Source organism: Pleurodeles waltl, chromosome 11 (genome assembly GCF_031143425.1).
Source record: "Pleurodeles waltl isolate 20211129_DDA chromosome 11, aPleWal1.hap1.20221129, whole genome shotgun sequence".
NCBI lineage: Eukaryota > Metazoa > Chordata > Amphibia > Caudata > Salamandridae > Pleurodeles > Pleurodeles waltl.
In genome coordinates this window covers 756,052,782-756,080,193 of record NC_090450.1, presented here as the reverse complement: position 1 = coordinate 756,080,193, position 27,412 = coordinate 756,052,782, and the positions used below count along the sequence as shown (strand labels likewise).

The window sequence follows — 27,412 nt, the reverse complement described above, 5'->3', positions numbered from 1 at the left end:
ATGAGCCAACTTGGAATCTATCATGCAAATTACTGATTTTGTCTCGTTGTTCTTGCTTGCTCTCTAAATCCTGTGTTTCATACACTAAAGAAAGGGAAAGGAAAAGAACCCTTGATAATCAGCCCATTTTCTAATTTCATGGAGTTAATACAGTAGGCACCATAGAGTAAATTCTATGCTAACACATAGAATAAGAGTCATTATTAACTAAACTAAAATAAATTAATTTTGTTATTTTCTAAAGAATGTTTTTTCTAATTGTTAATCCAACCTAAAGTACCTCGTGTTTTCACTCATCTGTGAGTAAATATTAGGGTCATAGGCTGGTGGTTAACCAACTGAACTGTCTTATGCATGGCAACAGACAAGTGGCCTGTCAATTGTAATTTTACTATCTTCATGCACCTCGTTTTGTCATTATCTTTTGTATTTAGATGCCACTTTGATGATACGTTGATAGCATAAGCAGTTCGATGGAGTAGAAAAAGAGACACAGTGAACTGACTTCAATGGCAGGTGTTTTCCAGAGAGGAAAAGCCTGAGAAAAACGAGTCATACTCAGGAGAATTATCTATGTGCTAGAATTTATAATACACTATCGAAAGACTTAACTAGAATCCTAAAAAAGTGGCGAGTTAGAAAGCCTATAAATAGGTTACATGCAAGACATTGTAAAAAGGATTAATAAGAGCTAACTGATATGGTGTAGTAGTAGCAATGCATAGGTCTCGCATTTGCAAGACTTAGAGCTATTGGCATTGTAAACGACAACGTCTTTTATTTAAGTGGTTTGGAGTGGAGTAGATGCAGTGCTTAATTTGTAAAGAAAAACGTGCCGGTGCCTAAAGCCACCCTCTTAAACACGTGGCTGCTGCAATTAAATGTGTGAACACAGAATACTGAGGCAGCATAATCCTGAAGCCATCTCGAGCCTCTTCAATCCATTTAAAGCCACTCCCATCCCCTTCAGCTCACTCTTGTAGCTTTCTGCTTTCTCCCATTGTGACACTTTTTCCTCCATCTTTCCCATATGTGTCTTTTGCTTGCAGTAAATACTTGAGGTAGAAAAATAAGTGCCAGCCCTCAAAAATACGTGCTGGTACTCCGCACCGGAAACAAAAAGCACAAATTAAGCACTACATATATGTATCTGAATGTAATTTTTGCACAAATAATAATAAATTAGATGTAAAAAATGCTAAGGCGACAATGCTTAAGACGGTAATGACATTTCACAAGTAATACAATTGTGAAAGAAATACTTCCATGTTTTCTTTTCCAACAATGTGCATTTTTGTAAACTGCTCTGCATTACAATTCAAAAGTACTGATCTTGTCATCCCTAGTTATTTTTTATGCTGCTCGAGTGAACACAGATACTCCCTCTTTAGAGGAGTGACATGAAATTTCACTTGACAGATCTAAGGGTGTCACGGTCCTTTCACAGCCCCAAAAGCAGTGGGAGGGAGCACTTTGGTAAACCATGTAACAAAATCAAGCCAATGCTTAACCCCTTTTTCAAAACTGCGGAATGGGCCTGCCATTCACATTGCAGCACAGGGGCTGAAAGGACGGTCACACAATAGAAAATCACGTTCCTCTGTGTGAAAGTGGCTAAAGAAAAATCATTTGAAAAATAAGACTTGCAACTCCTTTTAAGGTGTACTCAGCTGTCAATATAACACATTATATATCAGTATCGCATGTACAGAGATATGTGTGGATATCCATATTCACATTGACACACTGTAGACATGAGTGTCTAAACGCATATATGTGAATGGGGGAGGCCGCTCCTCTGATCGGGAGATCCGCATTTCTCAGCATTCTGCACTGCAGGATTAGCCCCCAGCCAACTGATGCGGCTTATTATACCATAAGGTGATTTGATCACCTCCCCCAAGCTGGTCATTCTGGCGTTACTATGCTCCTACTACCCCTAGTCAAGACTTGGCCCCTGATTTAATTCACTTGTTTACAACAACCATTCCCGAGGTCATAGTTTGTCTTGATGAGACTCTGGTACCCTTCAACGGGGTAGAAATGTAATTGACAACTAAATGAGACAGACCTCTTTTGCTCTGAACAAAGCTGAACAATTGTATTTACAATATACATTTTAATTGTAACAAGAGGTTGTCCTTATAAGATACACCAGAGATTAGCAAAATACCAGCTTCTTTTTTACTGTGTTTCTAATGTGGTGTCTCTTTTCACATGGGGTGCATTTTTCTGTATGTTTTGCCTGACTACTTTGTTATATTTCAATTACACAAGGAACTTTCTATGTCCTGACTATGGCTTTTCTTAAAAATAATAAAAGTTCATTATGCTATATATGTTTTAGTACTGGTGGGTGGTGGACCATACCACAATGGTTATGACAGAAAATGTACTGTCGTCATGTCAAAATATGCTGAGTGATTAAGTCAAATCGCATGATAGTTCTCTGCTACAATTTAGTAACTGGTTCAAGTGAGTTTCATGTGCATATGTGCTCTGTTATAGCTTTGAAAAGAGAGGCATAAAAAAACGACACAGGTGCCTCGGAGATGACCTATTGCTTTCAAATCGCTTGCACACATCAGAATTTACATTGTTGCAGTTGAATAATGAAAATTGATAAATCACCATGAGTAAAGGCTGTTTTTCTGTTTAATTAGTGGGCCTGATTTGGTAAATGCTTCACTCATGTAGCTGTGCAGTGCAGCATATGGGCAGGAGACACTTACGGCCAGATGTAGGTAGCCTTTTGCGCCTCGCAAACGGCAAAAAACGCCATTAGCAAGGCGCAAAAGGCCTCACGTGATGCAGAAACACATTGTGCGAGTCGGTACCGACTCGCAAACTGTGTTTCCGACTCGCAAATAGGAAGGGGTGTGCCCTTCCTATTTGCGACCGCATCGCGATGTAGAGTTGATTTGTGACCGCGAAAGGAGTCGCAAATCAACTCGCAGTTACCATCCACTTGAAGTGGATGGTAACTCATTCGCAAACGGGAAGGGGTCCCCATGGGACCCCTTCCCCTTTGTGAATGGAAACAAAAATATTTTTTTTAGAGCAGGCAGTGGTCCTATGGACCATTGCCTACTCTGAAAAAAACCGAAACAAAAAGGTTTCGGTATTTTTTCTATTTCCAGCTCGTTTTCCTTTAAGGAAAACGGGCTGCAAAAAGAAAAGAAAAAAACTGCTTTATTCAAAAGCAGTCACGGACATGGTGGTCTGCTGTCTCCAGCAGGCCACCATCCCCGTGAGTGCCTAGACTCGCTATGGGGTCGCAAACTGCGACCCACCTCATAAATATTCATGAGGTGGGTCTTTGCAACCCCATAGCGAGTCGCAGAAGGTGTCTGAGACACCTTTCTGCATACCAGTTTGCGAGTTGCAAATTGCGAGTCGGAAGGACTCGCAATTTGCAAGTCGCAAAATGGTTTGTACCTTCATCTGGCCCTTAGTGTGTTCTCGAACAGACGTTTGTGGAGTGGGAGGGAGCGCTTTGGTAAACGCCTTCATCTGCCACAAGATGAAACCAGGGTTTCCAGCCTTTGCGTGCAGCTCAATGCAGTTCATGGCACTCCAGACAATACTCGGATGTATGATCCCGGAAGCTGTCACTGTAGTACGTCATGGGTGTGGTCTACCAGCCAACAATGAGGCAGCCATATCGTAAGCACGATTAATACAATAAATGAAATATAATTCAAGCACTTGAGAGACGTGCTTGTTTAAAATGAAGGTTTGTGGTTAGGGTCATGAGCTGATGTGAACACTGCGCTGGCACCCCAGAACAAACAAAGGACTTTATTTGACTTTACAGCTAACACTGCATTCTGAAAACAGCTGCTCTGCTCAGTCCTTGCTGAGCTGAAATGCAGCAGAGACATTCAGAGGAGCTGCCGTGTATGCGGATAATGAAGGCAGAAGGCGGAGATCAGGTCTTTCAACAGTGAGACCAAGCAGGAAATGACTTGGCAGGTCGACATCCTTTGTATAATATTTTCATGCTCACAATCCTTTGCAAAATGACAAGCGTCGGTTTCATTCTTACAGGAAAAAATACATTCTTTAAGAGTATAACTCACAATGTTAAGGTTTTCGGCCTCAGGTTTTTATTGTATTTAAGGAGGTGTATTTCCCATTGATTTCTATTGGGACCTCCGCGCTAAGTGGGGAGTGTTAGTTGCTAGTTGAAAGTTGCTATTAATCATTGTTTTAAATGAAGCATGGCCGCCATGAGATGGGTGCAGCACTGAGTGTGAAGTGCCTGTTAAGAATTTCAACCCAAAAAGACAAAACAATAATGTAAAATAGAAAAATCACTAGCACTCCTAAACATGCACCCACAGTTTAACACGAACAGGCAAGAACAAAAAGTAGTCCCCATAAACAACAGATAAACACCTAAAGTGGAAGAATATAGTCCTTGGACATTGCTCCTCAGCTAAGAACGGAAGTGTGGTATCGGATGTGTGAACAAATTAGGACTCAGGAAAGAAGAGCAACACTGGAGCCAATTTATGGCAAGCATCAGGCGAGATCAAAGTCCCTCTACTGAAAACAGCAGGTCTCGCAGACAGACAGCGCATGCATGTTGCCTAGGCTTGACCTAAAAAATAATGTTAATCTCCCAGCCAATAAAGTAACAGAGGCTGATGATGAGCATGTCTTGACCTCACAGGACCCAGAGCATTCATACCATGCATAGCATACAGCATGGATTAGACCAATACATGGTCACTTATGCAAATGTTTTCACACTTTTTCCTATTGTGTTTTAAAATACGATTCTATCCTCTGATAAAAAGGGATTTATCACTGATTGACTTGGCTTCTAATGATCAGGTTTGGTGCAAGCTTGCTTTCCACGTGTTATATAAATTCATTCAATTTAATCATGATCAGTTTATGTATATAAGTATTGATATTTTAAAATGAAGGGCTTCTGGGATCTTCATACATTTTTAGAAATTCAATAAAACTAAGTACTTGACAATAGTAGGTATATTTAGCAAATTTTAAATTTGTGGAGAATGCTATACTGTATTTGTACCAGGAGAAAGGCGAGGAAGCAAAATTACTTTGTTTCCTAAACACCAAACACATTTTTTTGTTGTTGCTCAAAACACGATCTATCTCTTAACTGTGGAAAATGAAACAACAGACCTTTTCTGAGAAGCAAACATATTGTTAAATGTTTCAGAATGTACTACCCCATCAAACATTTCAGAATGAGTGTCACCATCTAATAGAACTGATCTTGCAGTTTATAACTTTCCTGATTCATAATTCTTTTAGCTGTATTAGGAATTTCCAATCTATGAACCATCTTGCTCATAAAGACCCATTTGACTTTTGAAGGTGACCCACCAGACCAGCAGAGATCATGGCATCATTTTCACTAGTGGAGGACAACCTGACTGAAAATAAATTCTGTGCCATGTACTGAAGAAACAGAGAGCAAACTGAGACTCATCCATTGACAACTCTGATATATTTAAAACACTAAGGCCCATATTTAAACTTTTTTAGCGCCTCATTTGCACCGCTTTTTGTCGCAAAAACGGCGCAATCTTACAAAATACAATTGTATTTTGTACGTTTGCGCCGCTTTTGCGTCAAAAAGTGGCACAAATGCGGCGCTAAAAAAGTATGAATATGGGCCCAAATGAGGTGTGAAAATTGTGAAGTTGGTAGTCGGTACATCTGTTGCTTTTTCAATGGAGGTTTTGCATTTACCATCCTCTAACTGAAGTTTCTCATTTTTCTGAGGCATCATGTGAAGAGGTGTCAGACCTTATATTTAACACCACCTTAGCCCGCTTAGTTTTCAAGCCTCACAGTATTCTTCCTCTTAGAAATGGGGTCTCTGGTTGGCAGTCAGTCTGCACCCGGTCCAAGAAAGGACCCTCACTCTAGTCCGTGTAAGGGAGTCACACTACTAAGATAAACTCTCCTCACTCCTTACTAGCTTGGCATGAACAGTCAGACTTATCTCAGAGGCAATGTGTTAAGTATTTGCACCCACACACAGTAACACCATGAAAACACAACAAAAGGACACCAAACCAGTTTAAAAATAGCCAATATTTATCTAAGTAAAACAAGACCAAAATGGCAAAAATCCAGCATACACAAGCAAAGATACGAATTTTAAAAGATTAAATCTCAATACAAGTGCTTGGAAACAATAGCTCCAACTGGTGCTATCACAGCATTGTGACAGAGTCGTTCACAACAATCCAATGCCACTTGTGAGGGAGTGCAGCACCGGTAATAGACTTGCACGGATCCCAGGTACAGTACCTTAGAAATTAGACAGAATCAAAGACATGTCATGGAGTCGAGAAGGTTAGGAGTCGCTGGAGCCAGTGTTGCTTCGGTTCCATACTGCTATGCAGGAGATGAGGCATTGGTTCCTTACTGCTATGCAGGGTAGGTGAGGTGTTGGTTCCTTATGAACGGGTCAGTGGTGAGGCATCTCTGAGACTTCTTAAAAGGAGGCAAGCTCAGTCCAAGCCTTTGGAGAAACTTCACAGGCAGGCTACACAGCAAAGACTAGTCTTTGTCCTCTCCAAAGCAGAAGCAACAAGTGCAGACCCAGCAAAGCACACACAGCAAAGGGGCAGTACTCCTCCCCACAGCTCTTCATCTCTTCTCCTTGGCAGTCTCCTCTTGAACCAGAAGTGTTCTAAAAGTCTGGGGTTTTGAGTCCAATATTTATACTCATTTTTGCCTTTGAAGTAGGCAAACTTCAACAGAAAGTCTTTGTAGTGCACAGGTGTAGGAGGCTGGCCTGGCTTATAGTGGGTGCCTTGTGGTACTTACACCTTGTGCCAGGTCCAGTTATCCCTTATTAATAGAATAGAGGTGTTTCTAGCAGCTTAGGCTGTTAAAGGTAGCTATAGCTGAGGAGCTTAGGCTGAACTAGGAGACAAGCAAAGCTCCTACTATACCACTTATATCATACAGCACTATATCATAAGAAAACACAATACTCAGAGTTACTAAAAATAAAGGTACTTTATTTTAGTGACAATATGCCAAAAGTATCTCAGAGGATACCCTCACTTAGGAGGTGAGTAATATACACAAATGATATGTACACAAACCAAAATCAGGTAAGTAACAGTAAGAAAAGTAGTGCAAACAATGTAGAATCACAATAGCATGCAATAGGTAGAAATAGGCCTAGGGGCAACACAAACCACATACTCCAAAAGTGGAATGCGAACCACAAATGGACCCCAGGCCTATGGTAGGTTGTAGAAGGTCGCTGGGACTGTGAGAAAACAGTAAGGGTGTCCAAAATACCCCAACCCAAGACCCTGAAAAGTAGGAGTAAAGTTACTCTACTACCCCAGAAAGACAGTATAGTCGAGATAGGGGATTCTACAAGAACAACAACTGTCACCAACACACTGAAGATGGATTCCTGGCCCTGAGGACCTGCAAAGGAAGGGGACCAAGTTCAAGAGTCACGCAAGTGTCCAGGGTGGTCAGGAGCCCACTAAACCCCAGATGAAGGTGCAAAAGGGCTGCCTCTGGGTGGAAGAAGCCAAAGATTCTGCAACAACGGAAAGTGCCAGGAACTTCTCCTTTAGTAAGAAGATGTCACACGGCGTGCTGGAGGATGCAGAGTTGTTTCCACACAGAAATACCACAAACAAGCCTTGCTAGCTGCAAGAGTTGGGGTTGAGGATTTTGGGTGCTGCTGGGGCCCAGGAAGGACCAGGATGTGGCCTCTTGGAAGAGGAGACAGAGGGGGTGCTCAGCCCCCACCGAAGTAGGCTGCACCCACAGAAGTACCGGAACAGGCACTTAGAAGATCTGAGGACAGTGGTTGACTCAGAGCCACAAAGGAGGGTCCCACGATGTCGGAGTCCAACTCAGCGAGTTGGGCAATGCAGGGCGGAGTGCCTGGGACCCAGGCTAGGGTGTGCACGAAGGAAGTCTTGAAAAAGTGCACAGAAGCCCGAGCAGCTGCAGATCACACAGTACACAGGATTACTGTCTGGCATGGGGAGGCAAGGACTTACCTCCACCAAATTTGGACAGAAGGGCCACTGGACTGTGGGAGACATTTGGACCCAGCTCCTGTGTTCCAGGGACCACGCTCATCAGGATGAGAGGGGACCCAGAGGACCGGTGATGCAGAAGTTTGGTGCCTGCGTTAGCAGGGAGAAGATTCCGTCGACCCACTGGAGATTTCTTCTTGGCTTCTAGTGGAGGGTGAAGGCAGACAGCCCTCAGAGCATGCACCACCAGGAAACAGTCGAGAAAGCCGGCAGGATGAGGCGCTACAATGTTGCTGGTAGTCTTGCTACTTTGTTGCGGTTTTGCATGCCTCCTGGAGCAGTCAGCCGTCGATCCTTGGCAGAAGTCAAAGAGGGAAGTGCAGAGGAACTCTGGTGAGCTCTTGCATTCGTTATATGAGGAATAACCCAGAGGAGAGACCCTAAATAGCCCAGAAAGGAGGATTGGCTACTGAGAAAGGTAGGCACCTATCAGGAAGGGTCTCTGACGTCACCTGTTGGTACTGGCCACACAGAGCTGTCCATTGTGCCCCAACACCCCTTGTATCCAAGATGGCAGAGGCCTGGGACACACTGGAGGAGCTCTGGTCAGGGGAGTGGTCACTCCCCTTTCCTTTGTCCAGTTTCACGCCAGAGCAGGGCTGGAGGATCCCTGAACCAGTGTAGACTGGCCTATGCAGAGAGGGCACCATCTATGCCCATCAAAGCGTTTCCAGAGGCTGGGGGAGGCTACTCCTCCACAGCCCTTCACGCCTATTTCCAAAGGGAGAGGGTGTAACACCCTCTCTCAGAGGAAATTCTTTGTTCTGCCTTCTTGGGACCAGGCTGCCCAGGCCCCAGGGTGGCAGAAGCCTGCCTGAGGGGTTGGCAGCAGCAGCAGCTGCAGTGGAGACCCCGGAAAGCAAGTTTGGCAGTTCCCGGGTTCTGTGCTAGAGACCCGGAGATGCATGGAATTGTCCCCCCAATACCAGAATGGTATTGGGGTGACAATTCCATGATCCTAGACATATTACATAGCCATGTTCGGAGTTACCATGGTGACGCTAGATATAGGTATTGACCTATATGTAGTGCACACGTGTAATGGTGTCCCCGCACTCACAAAGTCCGGGGAATTTGCCCTGAACAATGTGGGGGCACCTTGGCTAGTGCCAGGGTGCTCACACACTAAGTAACTTGGCACACAACCTTCACCAAGTGAGGGTTAGACATATAGGTGACTTATAAGTTACTTATGTGCAGTGAAAATGGCTGAGAAATAACCTGGACGTTATTTCACTCAGGCTGCAGTTGCACTCCTGTGTAAGAATTGTCTGAGCTCCCTATGGGTGGCAAAAGAAATGCTGCAGCCCATAGGGATCTCCTGGAAGCCTAATACCTTGGGTACCTAGGTACCATATACAAGGGAATTATAAGGGTGTTCCAGTGTGCCAATGAGAATTGGTAAAATTAGTCACTAGCCTGTAGTGACATTTTTAAAAGCTGAGAGAGCATAAACACTGAGGTTCTGGATAGCAGAGCCTCAGTTATACAGTTAGGCACCACACAGGGAACACATACAGGGCATACATTATGAGCACTGGGGTCCTGACTAGCAGGATCCCAGTGACACATAGGCAAAAACAAACATACATACAGTGAAAATGGGGGTAACATGCCAGGCAAGATGGTACTTTCCTACAACAGGACCCTTCCTTTCCTGCCCTGGTCTAAGACACACTCTAGGGGGTTGGAGATTGTATTGTGTAAGGACAGGCACAGCCCTACTCAGGTGCAAGTGTTATGTCCCCCCACCATTGTAGCCCAAAAGGACCCATCAGTATAATTAGGGCACACCTCAGCTCTTTTTGTGTGAATGTCTAGAGTGAATTCACAAGCAGCCCAACTGCCATCCTGATCCAAACGTGTATTCCACCACCAGGCAGAGACACAGAATAGTTAAGCAAGAAAATTCCCACTCTCTAACAGTGGCATTTTCAAACACACAATTTAAAACCCACCTTCCCTAAAAGATGTATTTTTAAATTTGGAGTTCAGGGACCCCAAACTCCAAATCTCTATCTGCTTCCAAGAGAAAATTACACTTGAGAGATATTTCAATGCAATCTCTGTGTTAACCCATGGGCGAGGTATGCCTTGCAATAGTGAAAACTGAAATTGGCAGTATTTCACTATCAGGACATGCAGAACACACCAGTACATATCCTACCTTTTAAATACACTGCGCCCTGCCCAAGGGGCTACCTTGGGCCTACCTTTTGAGTGCCTTCCATTAACTAAAAGGGAAGGTTTGGGCCTGGAAAGTGGGTGCACTTGCCAGGTCGACATTGCAGTTTAAAACTGCACACACAGATACTGCAATGGCAGGTCTGAGACATGTTTACATGGCTACTCATGTGGGTGGCACAATCAGTTCTGTAGGACCACTAATAGCATTTGATTTACAAGCCCTGGGCACAAATGGTGCACTAGACTAGGGACTTAATAGTAAATCAAATATGCCAATCATAGATAACCAATCATAATCACAGTTTACACAGGGAGCATTTGCACTTTAGCACTGATCAGCAATGGTAAATTGCCCAGACTACCAAAACCAGCAAAAGCAAAATCCATCACACAGTCAAAAATACAGACGGCAGAGGCAGAAAGTCAGGGGAAATCATGCTAAGGATGCCAGGTCTAACATTTCCCAACACAAGATTTAGAATAAGTCAGTCCTTTAGGGACCACCTCATCTCTCTGCCACTTACCGTCTGCAGTACATAGTCTTTGTAAGGAAACAGGCCACACAAGAGCAAAAAACAGAGTAGCCAATAATGAGAAAGGAACAAGAGCAATGAAAGGAATAAACTAGCACGACATGTCCTGGTAGCAGTCTTCTCTGTCCCAGTTACCGCCTCTAGTCCCAGCACTATCAGCTCATCACACACCAAAAAAAGCTTACATTTCGATTATCTCTTCCTGCTTTACTATCATAGCACAGCATACACTGCTTGCCACCCTGCTATTCTTTCTTGCCGTTGTCTCTCTTCTTCTTGTTCCTACTCCCATTCACCATTCTCTCCCTTTTGCTCACGTTTTCCCTCATGCTTTGTCTCTTTCTTTCAAAGTAACGCTTTTTTATGTCAATTTTTGAAACCCTTTCCATCTGCTGCACTCCCTCCGAGTCTCTCCTGTGGGGCCGTTCCTTCCTTTGCACTGCTCTTGAATCCTTTCATAAGGAAGGCCTGCTTTGAATCCTGGCCATATTAATTACATGCTGCGAAAGACATTTTGGTTCTAGGACATGTTTGTCTGGCTAGAAGTGAAAAATGAAAACTGGGTCAGGAGGGCTCCCTAACGTATCTTGAACTATACCTCCTGTGTACCTGTGACATCAGCAGTTTTTTCCTGCTGCTGTAATACAAAGTGTTGTTGTGTCTTAAAATGTTTTTTTCCCTATAAACATTGAACTTCTTCTTTGTCACTTCAAAGTTCATCTGAACTTATAATGGTTTATCTTATAGTTTTATTATTTGATTAAACGTGTTATATGTTATAGCTTAATGACTTGATTAAGCAGTGCGCAATCTAGAAATACCTGACTTTCATATTTTTCATCCTTTTAGGAAGCAAACTGCTGTTTTTGGCACTCTGCTTGAACGTCCAGGACCAAGTCGACTCTTGTCCAGGAGCCTGTTTATGCTACAATGAACCCAAGATCACATTAAGTTGTCAGCAACAAAGATTGACCAGCATCCCTACAGAGATACCTGTACAAACCCAGAGAATTTACCTCCACAACAACAAGATAACTCTTGTGAGATCAAATAGTTTTGCTGCTTGCCGCAACCTTACTCTCCTCTGGATTCATTCCAACAACATCAGTGTGATTGAGCCTGGTACATTTTATGGACTTGATAAACTGGAAGAGCTAGACATCAGCGACAATGGAAACTTGAAATCAATCGGCCCATCCACATTCAGAAGCCTCACCCACCTTCATTCTCTACGTATAGACAGATGTGGTCTGCTTGAGCTGCCCAATGGTATTTTTCGAGGGCTGTTTTCTTTGCAATATCTATATCTTCAAGACAATAACTTGCAAGCCTTACATGACGACACATTCCTTGATCTAGCGAACCTCACATTTTTGTTTCTGCATGGCAATAAAATTAAAACCCTGTCCGAAAATGTTTTCAGAGGATTGGTTGGTTTGGATCGGCTACTCCTTCATCAGAATAGAGTGAGTCAGATCCACGTGAGAGCTTTTCATGACCTTGGGAAAGTGATGACATTGTATTTGTTTAATAACAACTTAACAGTTCTGACAGAGGAAGTGATGGCTCCCCTAGTGTCTCTTCAATATCTTCGATTGAATGGAAACCAGTGGATATGTGACTGTAGAGCGAGGTCCCTCTGGAGCTGGTTCAAGAACTTCAAGGGCTCTTCCTCTGAATTAGAATGTTATCTTCCGTCCAATTTGGCTGGTAAAGACCTCAAAAGGCTTCCAAGCAGCGACCTCGATGGATGTGTTGATTATCCTAACCAGATGAGAACAAGTATTTTTAGTACCAAGACCAGATCAGGAAAGGTTACCACTGCAGACACACCCCTAATTTCAAAGGACAGTACCCAAAAATGTTGTCAACCTGATGTCGACAAATCCTTCATTTATGAAGGAAAACCAGGACCCTCCTCACACACCAGCAGGTTATCCCCCAACAATCCTCTCAAGGATAAGGAAAACATGTCAAAAACAAAATATGTTGAAAATGTTGGTCCCACAAAAAATGGCTCTCAAAAGCAGATTAATGATTCTCCTTTTGGAACGTTCCCAAGTAATATTGACAAACCGTTGACCAAGTTGAAGCCTGAAATCATAAATCCAATGGAACCTTCTACAGCACCAACAAAAAGAAGGCAGGGCTGCGTTAAAAAAACTCGGTCCAAGACTCAGTGTCGTCTATCCCAGCCAGGAAGTAGTTCAAATCTGCACTTCAGTGTCAGTCTATTGCTCCTCTCATTGGTGTGGAGCCTTACGTACCCTTGTTGAAACCTACAGTTTTTCTTTCTTGGTTGACACTTCAGGAAACAGTGTGTTGAGTTCTGTAAGATGTTACAACAGAAGTAAAACACTGTACACCGCAAGAAAGCTTTGTCACGACAACAAAAAATAACTGGATGCCTTTACAAAGAAAATATGGTGTATATAACTGCGTTATTCCCGGACCTGTGAGATATATATATTTTGCCCCTCAAACTGCACTCTGGCACAGAACAACATTTGCTACAGCATAAACAGTGAAAAACAAAAAACAACTTTACAAAGAAGCGCAGGAAAATGCTCCTGAAAGAATGTTTGACAATTGTTTGTAAATCAAAATCTTACTGAAAGAAGTTGCAAGTTTTTCTTTGCAATGGTGATGCATTTGATGCTGTTTTCCCCTATGTTTCTGAATATTGCAGTTTAACCGTGTTCATCTCTTGTCACACCATGGTCACGGGTAGCATTTGTTAAAGAATGCTGTCTTTTCATTCACAAAGATTGCGGTATTATATAGATATGCATTTTATTTTACTTGTGTAAAAGTATAAAAAATATAAAAATAAATATTTCTTTTTCCTAAATAGTATATTACTGTTAATGCAACAAAGATGCCTGCACATAGTTTTAGAACAAATTACAATATTGAGTACACGAATAGTTCCCCACATAAATATTATACTTGTAAGATGAAAAATATCATATTGTGTTTTACAAGCTGTATTTTCTGTGAGAACAAAACATTTTGCAACTGGTGCATATGAAAGCCTTTTTTCTTGATAACTCATGGACCACGGCACATTGACAGAAAAAACACTGGCCCCCAGTGGCACCGATTAATTCAGTTAAGATTTATTTGACTCATGTTTATAGTTTTCATTTTTCACCCACCCAGGGTCCCTGGGCATCTTCCTCTTTACCCTGTATGCCTCTTCTACAGCATGGCAGCTCATGGTCCCTCTGGGTGGCTTATGGCCCTGCTTAATACCCGTGCTCTCTACCCCGTCTGGGTGCTGGAAGTTGGAATGCGGGAAGGTACTGTAGCACCCCCGAAATAGCCAAGCTGGAGTTCAAATACTGAGTAAGCAATACAGATGCCTTTAAATTTTGTTTTATCTTAACACATTCAAGGCTCCTTCAAAGACATATAATTTGCAGACTATGGCCCTCATTATGAGTTTGGCAGTCAGCGTACTGCTGTGGTGGAGTTGGCGGCCACACTGCCAGGGGCCTGGCAGTGAAGATCGCCACATTACAAGTCCCAGAAAGGTACCTGCAGCACACAGCCAAGTAACCGTCCGGCCTGCCACAGTGGAAGTGCTGGCGTGCCAGGCAGCAGCCATCTCCAGGCTGGTGGTCAGGCAGCATCCTACGACCATATTACGAGGTTGCACACTGCCAGGATTTCCAGGGCAGAACCACCGCAACCAAAACCCTGGCGGAAATGAACAAAATAAAGGCAACACCTACATTCAGGAGCAACGGCAACCACAACACCAACCGTAAGCACACCAGCCTAGCACACACTGGAGGGAACAACGTTAGTACACACACACAACACACACATGACACGGGAAGCCATGCCCACACACACATGCAAACACCCGTACCAACACACACACACACCAATACCTACAACCACCACACATACATGGCGAATGAAAGCAAGGAATAAGTAGGTAACAACTACACCAATGGTATAGTGCCGCATGAAAAGCTAATATTAAAAACAAAAGCGATAAAATGTATGTACACACAGTCCCAAGGGCCAGTCCATAATCCATAGTGCCCAGAGCACACTGGGCACAAGATGATGCCCCAACTTGACTCCTGACTGCAAAGGGAAGACCTCCACAGGGCAGGGGTATCCATGGGGATTGCAGGCACCTCAGGGGTGAGGGGGGTCCTTCCGCCTGGGCCTGGAGGGGGGCCCCTTAGTGGTGCCTTTAGATGGGGGGTCCCTGGGCTTGCCCTTGGATGGGGGGGCTTAGAAAGGGGCTGCGGTTTGGCCTTCGATGGGGTGGGCCTAGCAAAGGGGGGGGCATGGGCTTGGCCTTGGAGATGGAAGGAGTGGGTTTGGCCTGGGATGAGGAAAGAGTGGGCTTGGGTTTTGCAGCAGGAGCAGTGGACTTCACAGGTGCGGAAGTGGCCGGTGGCGGAGGGGCAGGGGCAGTGGCACACTGGGATGCAGAAGGCTGGGCCAGAGGAAGGGTAGCAGGGCGCTTGGGGGAAACAAGGACTGGGACAGGGAAAATTCGCATAGGAAACTTTTTGGGGAAATACATGGGAGGTCACTGTAAAGATGCTTGGGAGTGGAGGGAGTGGGTATGGTTGTGAGGTGTGTATGTGGGTGCACCATGGATGCAGGGGCGTGGGTGGATGAAATGTGTGTGCTGGGGAACTGTTAGGTGGGTGAGTGTGTGTGTTTAAATCTACTGGGAGGAGGTGGATAGGAGATGCAGGGGGATGGCAGGGGGAAGTGTGAGTGTATGTTGGGGGGATGTCCGCAGGTAGGGAGGTTGTGCTGCATGTGGGTGTGTTGACAGTTGTGGTGTCGGCAGCAGTGGTGTATTGGGGTGCATGAATGGGGGTCAGAAGATGTGGTGACAGTGGAGGGAACTGTGACTGTTGTGATGCTGACTTCAGGTGTGAATGTTGTGTAGGCTGTGAGGGGGGATGTGGTTGGGGAGTCAGTGTAGGGTGTGGATGCTGACCTGTCTGCATGGGTGAGTTGAGTGTGTGCATGGCGGTGGTGGTATCTGTGGAGCCTATGTTTGTCCATGCGTACTGTGTCTGTTGATGTGGATGCATGTGGGTCAGGAGGTGTGCCTTGGATGGGTGAGCGGAGAGGGATGTGGGATTGGGAACAGGTAGCTAGAGGGGGAACGGAAGAAGAAGGGTCCTCATTCGATGAGGAGGACAGAGCCTGGAACGATCTCTGTAGGCCAGCAAGGCACCCTGAATGCCTTCCAGGAACACATTAGTCTGTTGCATCTGGGATGCCAGTCCCTGGATGGCATTCACAATAGTTGTCTGCCCCACCGAGATGGACCTCAGGAGGCCAATAGCCTTCTCACTGAGGGCTGAATGGGGTAGGGGCAGAGGTGCCTGCGGCGAAGGAGATGCCCACCCTCTTGGATAAGTGGGCACAGGCAACTGGATGGGGAGCTACAGGAAGGGCGGTGCTGGTATGGGGGTGGTAGACAATGATGGTGCTAGGGTGGTGCTAGGGTGGTCCCAGATGGGCCCACCACCACCAGGGAGCCACCATCGGAGGAGGAATCTGAAGATGTAGTGGTCGATCCGGTCTCCCCTGTGGCACTCCCCTCGCCCTCCGTCCCACTGGTGTCAGCCTCCTGGGTCCCGTGGGCTGCAGCTTCCCCACTCGCCGGTGCCTCTTCTTCTACACTAGATGATGCTGATGAACACAAAGATAGAGGATGACGGGGAGGGAGAGAGAAAGAGACAGGGTGAAATCAGTCAATGCCAGCACAACAGTCACACAAGGTAGAAAGCCACGCCATTATGCATTATGCCCACCCCTGAACATCCTACTACTTGGTGACACCATAGGGAAAAGAGCAACAATGCACATGTCAACCGCTGATGGTCTGACTGAGGCATCTCTCTACATAAGGAGTGTCACACTTGCCACACCTCTCCACTACCTGCCCACTACTCATGGCCCTTGAGACAAGCATGCAAAGGACTGGACACCCAAGAGGATCCTGCACGGCTAGTTGGAAGGCCTCCTTGGCTAATGTCAAGAAGTGCTATCACCACTTGGTGCACCCACCCCATCATTCATGCAGTGCCTGCCAGCTGACTGCATTCATGGATACACTCCTGGCACAGTGGTTGGGAAGGACTAATAACAATGCCCTCACACCCCAGCTCTGAAGATCCAGTAGCCATGTGCTGGCCAGCAGATTTAGGAAGCAAGTAGGTGCCAACACAGTACGTCACTGAAGGTGTCTGCCGCGCTACCACTGACTACATGGCATTACTCACACCTGTGATGTCAATCCTGCCCAGATGGACACACCCCATAGTGGAGCACAGCGTACCTAAAATCCACGCTGCAGCACCCCAATTCTGCCCACCCAGAGCCACCCTGTCAACACGTCACCAGTGAGAGTGAGCACTCACCCCCATGTGGCTGCTGTGCTGCCCTCAAGTGCCCATCCACCTCAGGGTAGGCCACTGCCAATATGCAGGCCATTAGGGGGGCAGCGTCCGACGGCCACCTCTCCCTCGTTGGGAGAACATCCCCAGCTGGGCCTCCGCAGTCTTCCGGGCCCTGCGTCTTAGGTCCTCCCACCACTTCCTCAAGTGGGTGCTCCTCCGGGCATGGACCCCCAGGGTCCACACTTGCTTGGCAATGGCATGCCAAATCCCTTCTTCTGATGGGCTCTGACCTGCATGGGTGACACAGACAGAAGATCACAGTCATGTAGGATGGCATTCCTAGGACAGTAGTGGACAGCACACATCACACATCCGCAGCCACATGTCAGCCAACCTAGCCCTTGGCCCCTCACCCATGTCCATGCTCCATTCACACTGCCACCTACCAAGGCCACCATCCCCATGCACGCAACTCCCATACAGGACAATGACAATAGGCTCACCTGCTGCTCTGGTGCCCCATACAATTATCCATACAGGGGCAGGACCCTGTCCACAAGCCACTCCAACTCTTCCTGAGTGAAGGCAGGGGCCCGTCTCCTGCAGGACGCAGTATCTTAGCTACCAGAGTCAGTACACAGCAGCACATGTAGTGGAGGTCTTCAGTGCATGAGGTTCAGGAGTCAGGGGAGCATGAGCACATAAAATGATGCTCTCGGCCGCCGCAGCATCACCATCACCGCCGGCGGCGATCGCCATTGGCTCCTGCCTCCCATTGGTAACAGTGTCAGCCAATGGTGTGTAGCATGGCAGTCGTGACCGCCTACCGCCATGACGTGTTACACCGGCGGGATGATCTCACTTCCACCTATCCCATGCATGAAGACAGGTGGCAACCATTTCATATTTAGGATGTGTTTTGTGTGTGAAATTTACTACATCATATGTATACGCTGCACAACGTTTTACTACCTCTTTCCTGTTCCCAGGTACATTGCAGATTTGAGGATATGAATGGACAGGTGTACAGGCCCCTACTTGACTATACCACCCTGGAGGAGCGTCACATCATCCAGACCTATCGCCTGAACCGTGTGGCCATAAAAGAACTAGTGGCCCAGTTGGAGCCATATTTGTTGCCTGCCATTCTAAGTCCCATTGCCATCCCACCCACAGTGCAGGTGTTGTCAGTACTCCACTACCTTGCCTCAGGCTCCTTCCAGGTTACAGTGGGTCCCACAAGTGGGATGTCTTAGCCCATCTTCAGCAAAGTCCTGAGGTATGTACTGTGTGTCCTGATAAAACATATGGCCAGCTACATCTGGTTCCCCCAATGTGCAGGTTTGCCCACTGTCAAGGCTGCATTCTATGCTGTGGCACACGTCCCAGATGTCATTGGTGCCATTGACGGCACGCACATTGCCCTGGTGCCACCCAGAGGAATGAACAGGTGTACAGAAACATCAAAAACATTAATTCGGTCAATGTGCAGGTGGCTTGTCTTGCGGACCGGTACATCTCCCAGGTGATGGCCAAGTACCCAGGCTCTGTGCATGGTTCCTATATCTAGCGGAACAGCAGCATCCCACACATGATGACACCCCTCCAGAGGGACCGGGCTTGGCTCATCAGTATGTAACTCCTGCATATGTGTGCCCCTCAGCTCATTGCACCCTTGTGTCCCTGCACTATTGCCCTCCTGGTCTTGACATGCCACTACCCTCTATTCACACAGGTAACTCTGTCTATCCCAACCTGCCCTGGCTTCTGACACCCGTGAGGTGTCCAACCTCAGCTGCAGACGCCCGTTACAATGAGGAACATGTTTGTACCAGACAGGTCATTGGAGATGCTTTGGCCTGGTTCTGCTTTTTGCATGTCTCCGAAGGTGCCCTGCTCTACAACCCACAAAAGGTGTGCCAGATCATTGTGGCCTGCTGCATGCCACACAATCTGGCCCTGAGGCTTCACATCCCATTGCTGGATGCAGAGGAGGTGGTAGCTGTGCCTTTGGCTGATGAAGGAGACATGGGGAGTGATGAAGAGGAGGATGATGAGGATGTGGCTGACTCCAGGGCGGAGTTAATTCAACATTACATCAGTGGTATGTGTCCTCTACAAGTGTCTGCCATGTCCCTGCTGTCACCTGTCGTGTATGACCACTGATGGTATTGGTTGTAGCTCTGACTCAGGATGGGATGGGGGGTCACATGTGCCCATGACTGAGGAAGTCACAGTGTACAGGTCAGGCCTATAGTCAGGCAGGTGTTGCGCTGGTACACTAGTCCCACCTATGTGTAGGTAGATGTGGAATGTTCCCTGAATTGCAGGTTCATATGCTATGTGTGTGCCACACAGGGTTGTTGCAAGTGTGCAGCATCCATCCTGGGAGTCGACATTGGGTGGCAGTGGGTCTGGGGCCCGGTCTGATGCTGGGCGATGTGAGGGTGGGACACTGGGTTGGTATGTGTTGTGTATGTGTGTTCCCACTGGCCATATTGGACCTACCTGGCATGTTTGCCCGGGATTCCTGTTCCTATAGTGCATATGTGTGGAGTTTGCATCTGTGACTCCTACAGTGATTGTTGTCCCTGTCTTGCACTCCTTTCAGGACAATGTTATGGTGTTCTGTGCTCCCTGCCTGTGCTGTTGCCTCCATTGACATATATGTCCTGCCACTACCTGCTCCATGATCAACAACCCAGCATTTTGCTCCCCAGGCTGTCACCCTCCCATGAATGTGCTGGGCCTGGGTTGCCACTTGTACACGTATTGTCTGTTCCATACATACTCATGGGAAATAAACAAGTAGACATGGACTATGCTCAGTTGTCGTTTATCTGTGATGTACAGGTGTAAGGGGTCAGAATGGTAAGGCCAGTTGTAGGCAGTCCAGGTCCTGTCTGCTGCAAATTGATATACCGTGATGTGGGAGTGGACAGTCAACAGGGTGTCACACACAAGCGAGAACGTTCTGGAGAGGGTCACTTCCTGGCGGTCGTCTTGATCTGGGCATCATGTCCGGCTGGATGTCTACTTGGACATCCTCGCTTGTGTGGGGGTCCCCAGCTACAGGGGTAGGGGTAATGGTGTCCTGCAAGACCTGTGGCGGGCCTCCATACCACTGGCTGACGCTGATCTGGAAGGCTGTGATGGGATGTGGCCAGTGGTAGGGGCCTGCTGCTGGGTGGTGGACTCACGCATGACCGTGGTCAGGTCCTTGAGCACCCCTACAATGGAGGCCATGGTGGTATTGTGGGCCTGCCACTGTTGCATGGCCTCCTGATGGTATTGCCCCTGCAGCGGCTGGGTCTCCTGCACGGTGGCGAGGATCTGGGCCACTGTGTCCTGGGTGTGCTGGTATACACCCAAGACTTGGTTGAGGCCCTCCTGGGCAGTCAGTTGGTGTGGCTGTGCCGAACCTTGGGTCACGGTTCCCCTCCCACTAGCCCTGGCCCCAGTTCCTGTGTGCCTGTGTCCCTGGCACAGTGTGCCCAGTCAAAGTATCAGCAGGGCGATCATCATCTGGGGTGGGTGCCCTTGACTCTGGACACTGTACTACGGGGCACACCTCTGATTGTTGGGTCCCTGGGGTACATGTTTGGGGCTCAGGGTCTGGCTGTGGTGTTGTTGCCACATGGGTAGGGTCTTCCAGTGTGTTCCGTTTGGGGGGGGGGGGTGCCATTGGGGGATTGCCCAGTGGCCCCAGATGACCCAGGCAAGTCATCCTTATCCAGACATCCAGAGGGGCCTTCATCCTGGGGTGGGGTGCTGTCTGAGCCTGGCATCCTCTGCAGGGTTTCAGTGGCAGGGCAGCCTGTAGATGGAAATGGTAGGTGTTAGTGTTGTTGTGTCCCTTTTGTGATGCATGCAGTGGCTCGACTTGTTACCTAGTGATCGCAATGACAGCTACCACACTGCAGACATTGGTTTGGATTGGATTGTGGGAGCTGCGATTCTTCCACATTGTGCTTGAAATCCTCGCATTCGAGGTGTGAGTGAGGATGGTTGGAGTGAGGTGGTGTGGCATGCAGAGGAAGGGTGTGGTGTGTCTGGGACTGGGCCAGTGGGGTAGGTTGCATTGGCTTGGAGAGTGGTGAGGAGGCATGCTGGGCATGGGTGGTTGGTGCTTGTGGAGTATTGCTGACTTACAAGAGTCGAGCCCTCCACTGATGCCAGTCAAGCCCTCTGGATACATGGGGGCATATTTATACTCCGTTTGCGCCGAATGTGCGTCGTTTTTTTCGACGCAAATTCGGCGCAAAACTAACGCCATATTTATACTTTGGCGTTAGACGCGTCTAGCGCCAAAGTATGGGCAAATAGCGTCATTTTTTTGCGTGAACGCCTTCCTTGCGTTAATGAGATGCAAGGAAGGCGTTCCCGTCTAAAAAAATGACGGCGACGCAAATGCGTCGTATTTATACTCCCGGGCAAAAATCACGCCCGGGAGTGGTCGGGTCAAAAAACCCCGCATTTGCGCCACTTTTTAACTCCTGGGTCAGGGCAGGCGTTAAAGGACCTGTGAGCTCAAAATGAGCCCACAGCTGCCCTCCCATGCCCCCAGGGACCCCCCCTGCCACCCTTGCCCACCCCAGGAGGACACCCAAGGATGGAGGGACCCATCCCAGGGACATTCAGGTAAGTTCAGGTAAGTATACATTTTTTATTTTTTTATATATTTTTTTTGGCATAGGGGGGCCTGATTTGTGCCCCCCTACATGCCACAATGCCCAATGACCATGCCCAGGGGACATAAGTCCCCTGGGCATGGCCATTGGGCAAGGGGGCATGACTCCTGTCTTTACTAAGACAGGAGTCATGTAAATGGCGTCTGGGCGTCGTTTAAAATGGCGCAAATCGGGTTAAGACGATTTTTTAGCGTCAACCTGACTTGCGCCATTTTTAAGACGCCCTAACGCCATTTTTCCCTACGCCGGCGCTGCCTGGTGTACGTGGTTTTTTTCCATGCACACCAGGCAGCGCCGGTCTGCTTGCGCCGGCTAACGCCATTCAATAAATACGGCGCCCGCATGGCGCTTCAGAATGGCGTTAGCCGGCGCAAAATTTTTTGACGCTAAACTGCGTTAGCGCAGTTTAGCGTCAAAAAGTATAAATACGGGCCATGATGTCCAGGACCTTCTCCTCCCAAGTTGTCAGCTGTAGGGGAGGAGGTGGGGCTCCACAGCCAGTCTTATTACAAGCTATCCTCTGTCTGGAGGCCATGGAACGGACCTCCCCCCTAAGGTCGTTCCAACTCTGCCTGATGTCCTCTTTTGTGCATGGGTATGTTCCAACTGTGTTGATCCTGTCGACGATCCTCTGCCATAACTCTGTCTTTTTGGTTATTGATGTTTATTGTACCTGGACTCCCATGAGCTGTGGCTCTACTCTGATTATCTCATCCACCATGACTTGCAACTCATTTTCGGTGAACTGTGGGTGCATCTGGTGTGACATGTTGTGGGGTGGGAATGTGAAGTGCGTGTTGGGTGAAGTATGGGGTGTGTGGTGATATGGGGATGTTTGGCTGTGTGTACTGGTGGGCTGCGGTGTTGAATTGTGCAATGTGTGTAGTGTGATGTTTGTTATCTGTGTTTGGGGTATGCTTTTTTCTCGGGTTTGGATGTGGCTGCTCCGTTCTCACGCAAGAGATAGTTTGGGGGGACTTATATGGTGGCATGGTCAGGTGTCCTTGGTGTGTGTATGGTTATCAGGTGTGGGTTATTTGAACTGGCCAATGTGGTGTTGGGCACTTTCCACAGTGCCTTTTTGTTCTGTCACAGTGTGAACCACCAACATTTTCCCCCATGCATGTTCTGCTGTGCTGGAGGTTGCCTCATAATGTGGCCGTCGGAAAGGTGTCAGCGTGGTGAGGCCAGTGGTTGATCAGTCACTTTTTCACTATGGGTTGACCTGGTGGTGTTGGTTTTGTGTCTGTATTTGGGAGGCTTGTGTTTTGTGACTCGTAATACGGCTGTAGCTTTACCGCTGCCACTGCCGGTATGGATGCGACATTTCACATGACGGTCTTGCCAAACTCGTAATGAGGTCCTATGTCTTCAGTGAAATTACTATTTATTCTTTTAACAAAGGTAACTATCTGACAATCTCACCATGTTACAGGGAGTGTGAAAGAAAGGGTTATCAGTTTTTTCTAACACACAAGCACATTTATATTCCTGTAAATGAGATGTACACATATTTCAATATTTATTAGCAGTTAGCAAAGCATAAATGGAGCACATTTTTCATGTAATTTGAAAGTGTGATGGAAACAAAGATTTTGATAGGATCAAAACAAATCAAGACATTTGGTGATGTGAAAATGATAAATATTTGCTGGATCCACATTTGTACACAATATTATTTGTGTGCCATATAATCTTTTCAGCAGAATCCCATGTCAGTGCAACTTTTGTGCACATTTGAATGGAAATAGGTTTTCTGTAAATCACTGGGTATTACCAGGCCATGCTTTAGTAATATTTTTGACAGTGTGTTCAGAAATGTACCACCAGCTACATACCACACTCTTAGCGCTCTCTCACTGAATGGGCATTGATCATTTGCTGTACTTGTTCTTCGTGTGGCACTTAGATTTTTCACTATCACTATGATTCCAGTGATGTAACATTTATGGCAGCACCCCTGCCCTAAAAACTGTGCAAACACCACTCTCCCCCCCTCCTGCTGTTCAAATGATCCTAAGAGGTCCCTGGGCATCTGGCCTCTTCCGCTCTGTCCTGTTATGCTCTTCTTCTCTGACTCATAGGCTATGGTTGGTGTAGTTGCCTATGTGGCTCTCCCTTAATTCTCTATTGTAAGTAATCTTGGTTACACCAGTAGATTTCCTCTGGGGCCCCATATAATATAGGTACATACACTGACCAAGTGAGGCTAAAAAACAGACAGGCACACCATGAACATCTCCTGTAGCTTATCTGGAAAAGGATACACTTTGGGAATGGACAACTCCTGACAGACAGAAGTTATTTTCTCCTTACCCATTCTCCAGAGACAGCACAGAGTCTGAGCTCGTAGCAATATTACAGGCTTTTATGTATTATGAGCCAAACTATTGCAATTATATGCACAGAATTATAATAGTACGTATTCCAGTTACGGTGCCAGTACAAAATAAGCACGATGTGCATAAAATGAAAAAAGGTAACATGGTCTTATCAATAAGTAACCTCTTTGCAGAGTCTCTGCTAATGAGAATTAGAATCTAAACAGACTGCTATTTAGACAGGGGGACACATCATCCCAATTCTGTGTCATAAAGGCAGTCAGCCCCTCACTTTCAAACCTTAACTCAGTATCTGAGAGCTCAGCTGGGTTATCAGCCATTATTGCAGGTAAAACAGATTCTCTAGATTCAAGCATTTCTACTTCTCTTCCTGAAAAAAGTGTATCATATTTGTACTGTTTTGGAAGGATGACCATGGCAAGGTGTTCCTGTTGATACCTGATGCAGTGTGTGAAGAATGACAAGGCAATTCTGATAGTCTTATTTGTAAATATGCATGAAAAAACCCTAAAGAGAGGTGTATTATGTACGAAAATTGCAATATATGAGAAAAAGCCACATTGCACTAATATATAAAAAATGAATCACAAAGAATACTTTGACTCTATAATTAGCACGATGAAATAACCAGTATTGTAAGTAAATCCTTTGGGTCACAAGCATATGGAGAACAGGTGAATAGTGCATTCAAATGCTGAACATGTCGTAACATGATTGCCCCTACCTCCTTGAGAGCTCTCTGTGCATCTAGTTACATTCACCTCCTCCATCATGCAACAGTGGCAAATGATGTTTTTCTCCAGTCCAACCCTTACCTCAAAGACCCTTGCCCTCAATCTTGCTACCGTAATTCCTCCACCATTGTTCCCATCCCCACCTTTCCCTTTGGGCTGCCCTGTCATGCAACCTCTGCCTTGTTTCCTGCAGCTACTCCATGCATCTTAAAGGATACAAAAAGTGATAGATGGAATGTTAGAATTAATCTCACTGGTAATTACACAGGCCGCCTCTCGGTCTATCATTATTTTGCACCTCATGCCACCTCAATTTGGACCAAGCCATTTGCAAATCATTCTTGACCCTTCTCCAATAAGAACAGTCCAGCCCAAACTGCAGGGATAGTTCCTCCCTTAACCGGAGAACAAGCAACCTTAGGGCTAGTTTTGCCCTAGTTAGGGAACATGAGGCGGGTATAGCTTGGTCCAGTGACACAGTGTGCACAAAATACACTTTTTGTATACTTTAGAGTATCCCATGCACATAGGCTACCCTAGGAAACAGACCACTCACAAGCTCCCGTCCCATGCTTGATGAAAATCTCACTTCTCCTCCTTTAGTTGCATCCAGGAGAGACATGGAGGTGGGTTCTTTGCATCACATACAACCCCACCATACCGTCTCACCCATGCACTGATGGTATCCCGAGTTGTAGATTACCTTTTCTCTGCATTCTGTCCTAGGCGCCCCCCAGCTGGACGCTGGCACCCCGATGATAAATGTCTATTATATCAGGGGTTAAAAGCCTGCATATTTTACCATCTGATGTGAACCCTCTCTCCAAACAGTGTCTAAAATAACTATCTGCTAGAAAGAAACCTCACTTTCATCCATTTATTGTCTATCAATCTCAATAATGTGATAAGGAGATTGCATCTGATGTCACACAGCAACGCACCTGATCATATAAACATCTTATTGGAGCATAATTGGATATAGGACTGCCATCAGAAGGCTCACTGACCACACATCACATGGGGTTCCAGGACCCAGGCATCCATTGGTTGAGGACATTCTATGTAAAGGGTGAATCTGTATGGCTGGTCCCCTGTATAGACCTGTTGTGGCCTAGAAGTGCAAAGGGTGATAACACATACACTTCTGAAATCTCAATATAAATTAAAAACTGGAAGTATTTAAGAACACGCACATCACAACCCTGCAAACAAATCACACGTCAGCAGTTTTAGTTCACTCACTGATACAAACAATATTTTGGGTAACTACACAACTACAGGCTGGAATATAATTAACCAACCCCCTTAAACATTCTTTCACCATGGTGTCCACTTAGTCAAATCGTCACACTATACATGACAGCATACATCACAGATGTCTATAAATAGCTATTCTGAATGACTCACTCATATCTTTTTTCATGTATTTGCGTATGCAACTATTTATTTAGAGTTTATGTAAAGCCCTCATACCAACGTTGCCTTCTCAGAGTACTAGAAGGGGTTAAGAGACATTGGAATAACGTTACAGTATGATAATAAGCAGTTGAAGCAGAAAAACAGGGGCAAATGTGTGAGTCCTTTAAAAGTGGAATAATAAAGTATCAGATTATAGAAAGGTCTTTAAGATGAGGGCTAATAAAATTACTGTCAACAAAGGTGTCTTGTGTGTGTACATCAATAGGTTATGCGCAAAATCAAATACAAAGATGGTCGATATCAGAAGAGGCTTGGCCAAGAGAATAGTCTTTAGACTTCATCTTACCTTTCGGAAGTCTTTTTTCTCTACCAGTGGCAGTGAAGGTGACTTCCAGAGGGAGGTTGTGTCCTGTGCATGGAGAGAACTGAACCAAAATATGAACCGCATATCCAACCCTTTAGGGGTTTACCTCTCAAACATACATCCTGAAAGAATGGGACATCACCCTGTAATAATGATAATCTTGGCAGATATAGTGACCTTTCTCAAAATACAGTTTACATTTCAAAGCTTTGTATAATTTGCTTCTCGGTGAACATGCTAACACTAGACACTTTATTGCATTCCCTTCAGTAAAATAAATTCTAGCTGGCTCTTCCGAACATTTCCTAGATTCCACTTGCTCCTTCTCATTGATCAGCAATAGTTGGCACCGGTACATCTCACATGTAATCCCCCACAGATCCCCCGAGCTGGTCTTTGATCTGAAAATGCTGTAAAAAAGCATTCAACAGCATCCCCATATATACTCCCGGAATTGTCTAAACTTGTACAACTTCACGAATTACATGGGGTGGACCCACAAACATTTTTCCAGGTACAACCTAAATTCCTTTCCTTTACATATCTGCTGCTATGCAGTTGCCACGCTAGTATCCAGGATTGTTCTAACTTCCTAACTTGTTAATACATAGTTCCTTAGGCAAACCTAAAAATTATCCCTATAAACAAACTAAATTCTTACCGTGTACTAAT

General features: G+C 46.1%; 1 protein-coding gene across 3 annotated transcripts in view; it reads left to right on the top strand.

Annotated features, from left to right (window-relative positions):
- The window catches only part of RTN4R (reticulon 4 receptor), an 889,107-nt gene extending 875,464 nt beyond the window's left edge, over positions 1 to 13,643 (top strand). For all 3 annotated transcript variants that reach the window (XM_069214486.1, XM_069214487.1, XM_069214488.1), the window contains one exon: positions 11,645 to 13,643. In XM_069214486.1, the coding sequence (XP_069070587.1) occupies positions 11,645 to 13,071 (1,427 nt within the window). In that variant the 3' untranslated portion in view covers positions 13,072 to 13,643. The remainder of the gene's footprint in view (positions 1 to 11,644) is intronic.
- Positions 13,644 to 27,412: the final 13,769 nt, after the last annotated feature.